General features: G+C 35.1%; 1 protein-coding gene across 1 annotated transcript; it reads right to left on the reverse strand.

Annotated features, from left to right (window-relative positions):
• Positions 1-6532: 6532 nt before the first annotated feature.
• On the reverse strand, positions 6533-9090 carry LOC132703200 (uncharacterized). The gene is made up of 3 exons (XM_060672326.1): positions 8929-9090; positions 8423-8750; positions 6533-6618 (listed from the first exon to the last, which is right to left on the reverse strand). The coding sequence occupies exons 1-3, from the start codon at positions 9088-9090 to the stop codon at positions 6533-6535; spliced, it is 576 nt and encodes a 191-aa protein (XP_060528309.1).
• Positions 9091-9501: the final 411 nt, after the last annotated feature.

Consider the following 9501-nt stretch of genomic DNA (forward strand, 5'->3'; position numbering starts at 1 on the left):
GTGCCCTGTATCCAGATACTTTATTGATTTCAGCAATTGTCCTACTTTTTAGTTTGCCTAATATTAATTTTTATTAATTATTTACAAAAATACATTATTTTTTCTCCACCTAGTGAGTCTTTTGTTTGGTTATAAATTTAAATAATCGATCGGCACCCTACATATGATATAGAGAATACAGAAGTATAGGGGATCGCCAACATGCGTATATGCAAAGGGCATGAGAAGAAAAAGAGAGCTGTGGAGAAAGAGTTTTACCTTAAATAGGGATTTTAATTTTGTTAAGCGCCAATCTTTTTATAACAATAACTGAAGTTGGAAAAAAGGACAAACCCACCTTCCCGTTGTTTTAACCGCGGTGACTAATGAACGCAAAATGCTAACCAGAGGTAAACAAGAAAATTATTATAAAAAACATTTAATAACAAATTTTTGATGAAACCACCCGCAACTCCTCAAACCTCCCAGGCTGTTTACTTGTTCTCTCCGGGATGTTCCAAAGTACTCCTAGTAGGCTGGAGCTGTTGAACTGGCGGATTGGATTAACAATATAAAAAAATGCACTAATTCTTGCATAAAAATTGCAATCTTAAAAGCGAACAAGATTTGCAGTAAATTTTTCAAAGAAACTTCCACTGTAATACTTTTTACAAAACTTCTGGATTCCTCCTGCGTCGGTTTTTGCTGAGTCGAACTTGCAGACGTTTCGCCAATCATCCTGTTGGCTTCTTCAGAGCTTCAGAGCCTAGTTTCAGTCAAGCTCTGAAGGACTGACAGTAAAAAGTAATTACGGCATATAATAGATGAAAATAGCTATCGGACACCGCTCCAGAGAAAAGAGATGTTTCGACCCACAAATGAAAAGCAAAAGATACGTGCAAGTATTTTAAAAGTCACTTTACAATTAATATCAAATAGAGATAAAAAAACCACTTACCTCGCTGGTTTTCGTTTAACCCCGGGGTCCACAGTAAATCTAGCAATGCGACCAGAAATTCGCCTAGTGGTAAATCACAGCAACGGTAATATGGCTTTTTCTTGGCTATACGCTAAAATAGGACCGGCAGAATCAGTGTTCGATTATACATTTTAAAGGAAAATGAAGAGAGAAGATAATAACAGATTTCGGTACCAAAAACGAAGGCCACATAATATACCAAATCCATTACAGCACTTTTTAGCGATTATTTGTCAAATTCTGCAAACTACTAAACAATCCATAGTTTACAACAAAATCAGAAATAGATATTAAATCAGATATTAATATTGCATTCATGCAGCTGTACCCTCTATAAAGCAACCAAATTGCTAGTTGAACCTTCTTCGAAGTGAGCTGAAAAGGAAAGAGAACTACCGAAAAACTTCACACGGTCTCATCGCAACGATAATTCATTCCGTCGATTAGGTGAATTCAGGAGAGAGGAATAAAAACAATGCCTCGCACTTCAATGGTTTGGCTACGTACCTGATTTCGATGACGTCACAAGGTATTTTGCGAACGCAATGCGTTGCGGATTTTAAATATCGATGAACCGAAAATTTTATAATTGACTAACCGTGTGGCGAAATCTATTTCGTTACAAGGCCGTAATACGAATATTTTTTGAAATATTCTGTATTTTTTTCAAATAGTTTTGCAAAGTCAAAACAAAATTCAATAACAATAACAAAAAAAATATTTCTGTATTGCCACACTTACGGAACGCCCTGACTTAAAATATTTTTAATACTCGTTGAAATAAATTTTTGTGCTGCGTTAGGGAGTGCTTTGTCACGAACGGCACTGAGGAAGTTTTTTTTCCATGGTTATATTCCGAATATGCGGATTATAAATGTCATGAAATACGACGCCAAAAGTTGTTTTTCAAAAAGATCCTTTTAAACTCGTGTTTGTGCCGTAACCTTTCAAATAAGGACGTTTGGGCTTTGATAGAGGTATTGTGTACGTCTCAAAAAGAACGAGGTACGAAGGCGGTGATGTCACGAGACCGACGTTGATATTACCTTCGATATTGCTCCAAAGGCAAAGCAGAAAAATTTTGCAATATGCAATGTGCAGCCATTACATATAACGCAGTACTACGACAATTGCTGCTATATTGTATGGGGTATTCTTCTGCGCTTTTTCTGCGCTATGGTGGAAATTTTTGATTTTTTAAGCCATCAGTCATCATCATTTCGTCAACTATAGTTATTTGATTCTTCGTAACTCTTAATTTACTTGACACCCCCACAAGTCCTTAGTAAGAAATTCGTTTAGTAGTTTACTTGTTTCCCACTTGCTTTTACTGCTAGACAGGTGTATCTTTGACAAGATTCAATTATGTTCGCCTATAAATCTACATCAAGTTGATGATACTTGAACGACAGTTCATTGTATATAATTTACATATTTTTCGCCTAATGTGTATCGTATATAACAAAAACACCCACTTAATCGGTCAATATAATCGAAAAATACAATAAGATTTTTTTTGTGCTGTGCGCGATATACTTACCTTATTAGAGCGACTTGGGTGCGTTTAAAACAATTTGGAATTTGTTTAATCTTAAAATGACACCCACCCATATTTGATGAACTATAAATTAAATCAGTGACACAGATTTAAGCATCGTCGCTGATCGTCAATAAATTCCGATAGAAATTTTTTTGAAACGATCGATATTTCTGTTAGCCTTATTCTGTTAGCCGAAATTAAAACAATATTATTATGTGATTCGGTGTTGGAATAAGTGAATCTATGTTATTTGTAAGTTTATGCAATAAAATATTATCAATTATCATTATATCATATTGTCAATGATATAAAGCAATATAAAATTCGAATCGGTAATCGTTTTTTAAAACAAATTACAAAATGAACTTAGACGGCAAGAAGGGAGACAAAAACTTTCCAAAAAAGGAAAACAAAAAAAAGAGCCAGTTGAAATGCAAAGTCTGTGCAGTGGTGGTAATTTTGTTCTTGTAACATCATTCTCATTTTAGTAACACTATGATGAAGGTCTTTAGTGAAATTTATATGGATGTATAGAGTGATAGATAAATTGAAAACGATTGCTGGATATAAATTTATTTATATTTTACATCAATTCAGTTCTAGCTCTTTGCTAATGGTTTTTTTAGTTAAAACAGTCATGTAATTAGTTTTTATTAGTTAAGTCATAAAGTTTGTATTGAACAGAACTTGTAATGTTAAGAATAAAAAAAAAACGTTTTTCCTAATTATGATTGAATATGCTTTAGACCCATAATGCAAAGAAACAATGTTCACGCTTTTTAATACTACTTTTTCATATTCAATATTCAATTGTGATTTAATTTATTTCTAATGATATAATAAGGTTTCGATTGTTTTTCATTTTTTCTCTGGAAAATTGCAAAAAGCAGTGTTGTAGTATTTTCTTCAATAGAAATATTCATCGTGCTTACCGCGACATTACTGGTGAAAGTAAAAAAAAATCGCCCGAAAATAAGCATTTCTATGCACTGTGAGCTCCTACCAAACAATAATCAAAGTATTTAAAGCAGTTTTAATGAAATTGAGGAAAAGTCATTTTCTTTCTTACACTTGAACACTCTGTGTTATCAAGAATAAAGCGATTGCTGACCTGTATTTATATAAACTTTTTTTCTTCAAATCATCCACCCTGTGTACACTTCGAGTGTATTCGAATTTGGGAAATTTCATGACCAAATAGATATTTTTTCTTCTAAATTAACAGCAAACCAATTCTAGTTTGAAATTGTTGCGATCGCTTTTCACTACACGAGAATATCGAGCCGCAACGGCGAATTTCTTTAAGAAAATTTTGTTTGTTTCGGTAAAAATGGAACACGCGATGCCTTATTTGAAGTGAAAACGTTTTCTTCGACGATAAACGGTTTTATCGTATCCACCTTGTGTGTAGCAGTTGTAAGACGGCATTCCTTTTCCGGTAAATCTCAATTTCTGTTTCATAAACAGCTATCTAAACTTACAGTTTCCCCAGTGGCGTCGCGTGCGCGCAGAACGCGAGAGTTATTTTGAAAAAAAATGAAAGTGAGAGGAAACTAGAGATAGATAGATAGATCTTTCATTGGTCATTTCCTGCTTTAAAAAGTAATACAATTGAGGCAAGTCATATTGTACATGCAAAAATATATCAATAACGTAAAATGTAAAAGAGTGACAGTGACATACACAGCACTAAAAGAAAACAACATAAAACCAGACTATGACATATCAAGAGAGAAAGACATTCAAAATATTACAGATCAAATCAAAAAATACATACCACTAGATAGCATACCCAATCATGATGGCGGTGTCCATATACGTCCCCACGGAGTAGAAACAATGCTTTTGAATGAGCCTTTTTTATATTTGCATTCTTGTTTTTTCATTTTATTTCTTTTTTAGTCACTTTGGACGGTAGTTTTTGTGTAATGACTTTTTTGGGTAGGATAATCATGATAATTAGTGTGTTTCTGCCTCTGTGTACTTCCAGCAGTTGATAACAGATGTACAGACATAGAAGCAGCATGATTTTCCATCTTTGAAAGATAGGCTCTAGATAACCTGCACACGCTATGACCCGTACTCTTTTCTCTTCTTTTGAAGCTTATGAGCCCAATAAGCTGCAGGACAACAGTGTAAGTTAGCCCAGCCCAAATTATCTCCCAGTGTAATTCCTAAAAGTTTTATACTAGCAGAAGAGGAAATACCGATCCAAGGAAATATATTGCATTCTACTTTTCGCTGATAGTCCAGCTATTTTTGCACGAGAAAAAGATGACAGGGAATACATGATAAGAAAGCTAAAAGAAGAGTACGAACTGTGGGGACTGAAAATAAATATGGGTAAAACCGAATATTTTTGTATTGGACAACAAGTTGCAAATTTAGGTTTGACGTTAGAGAACGAAATTATTAATAGCTGTCAAACTTTCAAGTATCTATTTAAGGGATGTAGAGACAAAAATAGCACGAGGAAAACAAGCCTCAAGAGCAAGAGCAAGAAGAAACAAAATAAGAACAGTCCAATTGGACTTTATAAGAAGATGTCTACAAGTCACAAGAACTGGCAAAATAAGAGCTGCAGAAATTTGGCAACGAATGGGAATAAAATACTCGATAACAAGGAAATTAGAAAACAGCATTACAATAGTGTGGTCACCTACAAAAATCCCAGAACACAGGTGGCCAAAATGAGTACTGGGATGAGACCCTCCAGGAGGAAGACGAAGAGGACTACCGGCACTGAGATGGGAGACATACGTTCGGCATGCGATAGTTTTAAAGAAATCTGTGAGTAGGGGCCTGGAATGTAAGAAAACTGTGCAGGATAAAAACGGCGAAAGAAGAAGGATCTAATAGCGTTGTTGAATGACCATATCATTGTTTTGTTTTCTCTATTAAATATTGCGTGTTTTAATAATAATAATAGAATATTCAATTCAATATTACAATTCTGGCACAGTCAAATTTAAAAGCTACTAAACCGAAAACAAAATTACAATACTAAATTTAGACAGAACAAGTAAATCACATATTCAAACCCCCGACTAATTTTTTTTTTGTTTTTCCCGTAACAGTATATAATTTTCTTGCAAAAAATGGATGATCCTCAAAAAAAAGGTCTAAATTAAAGAAGGTCCCTTCGATCGTTTGACAGTTCAACGAACAGAAAAGTTTCGAGTGGACCAAAAATTTGTTACCGGACTTCTTACATGCAGGGGTTCAAAAAAAATGACCGTTTATTTTCTTGAAAGGAACAGGTTTTTCAATTTTTATAGTAGATCGACGTTCCGCCGCTGTTTTATTGAAAGATTCAAATCCAAACAAGCCGGCAGAAGATTCTTGACCTTGTTTCCGAGGGAATAAATGTGTGTTAAAGGTCAATATCGAATTTTCCAAAACGGTAGGTCGGTAGGCTAATATTACCTATAAATTTTTGCGTTATGCTTTGATTTTATTCTTGTATCTTGACAATGTTAATGCTACAATTTTACATTAAGTGCAAACATTATCCAAATGATCATATTTTATTTTAGTCTATAATAATAATAATAATAATAATAATAATAATAATAATAATAATAATAATAATAATAATTAATAATAATTAATAATAATAATAATAATAATAATAATAATAATCTTAGTCTTAAAAATAAAAGTCCAGCTTAAAAGCCACTAATATTAACCTAGTCGAAAAAAAAAAGAAAATATAGTAAGAACTACATAAAGCCTACAAAATAAAATTGTTCTTTATTTTCTAAGATAAAATTTATATCGAAATATTATTTGTTTGTTGTTCAGTATACAATTTTTGTATGCAACTGAAGCAGACGAAAAAAACGAATGAATTCATTATAAGATAGAGCAAACGTAGAACCACGCATAAAAACGAAACCTTTTCCTAATCCTAATCTTTGACCTTGATGACTAGAACGCTGCATTGTGACTTTCCTACCACTCCCTTAGAAGGGTTTTGTACTTTCGAGCAAGTACAGCACCGCATTGTTTTTCGGGCTCCATGAATTTTCTGATCATGGTTTAGTGAGCAGCTGATTATGAGATGAGATAGAGCTTCCTCCCCTCCTAAACAACACCGGTATGAGTTCCTTTTTTGGTCCTGCATGAGAAACAGGACTCCCAGCTGTCACAAATGTATTTCCAGCTATTGCAACAGTATCCTATTTTTGCTCCTTGACTTTTTGGGAAGGGTTTAGATTTTAGCTTAAAGCGGGATGCTAACTCGTGTCTTTAAAAACCACTATTTATTTAAACTATAGCTATAGCTAGTATTTAAACTATAGCTAGAGCGAAGTCGTATTTAGCAACTTAAGTACTTGTCATTTAATATGGTTACGACACAAAGGTACAAAATTAAATTAATTTAAAAATAAAGTCTAATAAATGCGAATTTTTGCAATGCTGCACGTGTTCAGCCATTGCAATTCACGACGTCTACGTATTAAAAAAATTAATCAAAAGCACGGGTTTTGGAGTTTTTGTATTCTTTATTCACCAGCAGTACCATTTTCATTTGTCAGACTTCTTATTCCCAATTGGATCGGATTCGTTTTACCGCAAAGTTCTTTTAAAATCGATCATTTACAATTACTAGTAGTCACACAGTTTAATATTATTTTATTAATGGATATAGACGTTTTTAAGGCGGTTATCAATTCGTCTCTGTCATCGAACTCTCGGTGGAGAATATATTGATAAATTGGCGGGGAAAATTTACGATACAAGCAAACAATTTCCCAAACAATCGGCGTTTCGGAAAACTGATTGCGCCAAAACTATTTTTATGAAGTTTTCGATAAAAACAAAAATCCGCAACGGCCAAAGAAATACAATTCATAAATTACGGAGTTCGACGTAGAAAAGTCAAACGTAAACATCCAAGCTAGACACGAAATAACTGGACGGGCATTGAAAGCCTCGCCGTAATAGACAATGTTTAGACTGCAAATAAAGCTAAATTAGCGAGATCGGCGGAAAAATTTCGTATGCAATGGAAAGCTGCATTTTTATCTGCTCATTTTTTCGACGTTTCGTGTAGAAAAATCTAATTTTCGGGTTGGCGCATAAACTGCAATTTTAGCACGAATGTAGATGAAAACTTACGTTCTTATTTCAGACATTCGAAATTTTCTATGAATATTCAATTATGATTGCTTGCCTTTGAGTACAAATATTGCTTTGTGCGGAGAAAATGAACGTTGTTTAATAATCACTGCAAAATCGATTTTATTATACGAGGTGTTTCGAAGGAAGTACGTTTTCCACATAATCCGGTTAAATTTCCTGATGCTGTGGGAGAAACGATAGCAGGAATTCTGAATCTCTCTGCAACAGTGCCGATCCATACACACAGTAGCAGTAGCACACTCCAGAAAGAATTAAACAAGCACAACTTTAACTCAACAACAATTTGGGTAGAGTATCTTAAGTATGCCATATGATGTTTGACATTGTGATTCACATGTTTGGTTAAGCGCAACTCACTCTTAAACCACAACTCTTGGTTGATGGGAGTAAACAACCAGAGGCAATGTGTTACACCAAGCAACTATCGAAGTTATGGAGTCTAATCAGAGAGAGGAACCTGGATAACGTTCTATAGCTATACATCATCTGAGACGCAGTGACGGACAGACAGATTGTTGCCCCTCACAATCTGGAACCTACTTCTTCTTCTTCCTCTTCTTCGTCTTCAGCCTCTAGACATCCACTCCTTTACATAGGCCTCTTCCAGTGATTTCCATGCCAACCTTTGCTGTGCGGTTTGCATCCAGTTTTTCCCAGCATGTCGTTGAATGTCATCTATTCATCTCGCTTGAGGACGCCCCACACTTCCTTTTGTTCTCCTTGGACGCCACTGCATTAGTGTTTTGGTCCATTTCAAATTGTTTCTAGCAACGTGCCTGCACAACGCCACCTGAGACTATCCTCTACAACTACTACTACTACAACGTCACAGACCCTTGTTGTTCTCCTTATCTCTTCGTTTCTGATCCTCTCTCTTAGGCTTACACCCAGCATTGTTCTCTCTATTGCCCTTTGACAGACTCGGAGTCGATTTGCACTGCCCACTGTAAGTGCCACAGTCTCGAGTCGAGTTGTTACTGAGAGGATACACATATTGTAGACCTTCTTTTTCAAATTCACTGGTATAGTCGGGTTGCGGTAGATATAGCTAAGTTTCCCGAATGCTATCCAGGTGAGATTGATTCTTCCGGTGATCTCTGCTGTCTGATTTTCTTTCCCAAGCTAGATGTTGTGTCTTAGATATATATATATATATATATATATATATATATATATATATATATATATATATATATATATATAGCTCATGATTTCCAATGGAGACTTTTATATTGTCAGGGCTCAGAAGTTTAGTTTTTTGGAGGTTAATTTTGAGGCCTACAGCTTGGGAAGCATCTTTCAGTTCTTGAATCATTGTTGTCAAGTCATTTGTGTTACTGCTGAAGAGAACGATGTCGTCCGCAAATCGTAAGTGGTTGAGGCGTTTTCCGTCTATATTGATACCCTTCTCTTCCCATGATAAACGTTTGAATATATCTTCCATAGCTAGGGTAAATAACTTAGGTGAGATTGTGTCACCTTGCCTAACGCCTCGTTTCACTGGAATCTTTCCGGTAATCTAGTCTTCATTGATTCTTACATGTAGGGTGTCAGTCTCGTAGATGTATTGAAGTAAGCGAGTATATCTCCAGTCTACGCGGGCATTGTTCATTGCATTCATCACTGCCCAAATTTTGATTGAACCAAACGCCTTCTGGTAGTCTATAAAGGCCATGTGGAGTGGGACATTATATTCCGTACATTTCTCTATCAGCGTGCCTACTGTCTGGATATGGTCGATGGTGTTGTAACCTTTTCTGAAACCGGCTTGCTCTACTGGTTGGTAAAAATCAAATTTTTGGCTCAGGCGGTTTGCGATGATTTTGATTAACAGCTTATAAAAAACAGATAGCAG

The sequence above is a fragment of the Cylas formicarius genome, unplaced genomic scaffold, assembly GCF_029955315.1.
Source record: "Cylas formicarius isolate icCylForm1 unplaced genomic scaffold, icCylForm1.1 PGA_scaffold_6__28_contigs__length_40554024, whole genome shotgun sequence".
Classification (NCBI taxonomy): domain Eukaryota; kingdom Metazoa; phylum Arthropoda; class Insecta; order Coleoptera; family Brentidae; genus Cylas; species Cylas formicarius.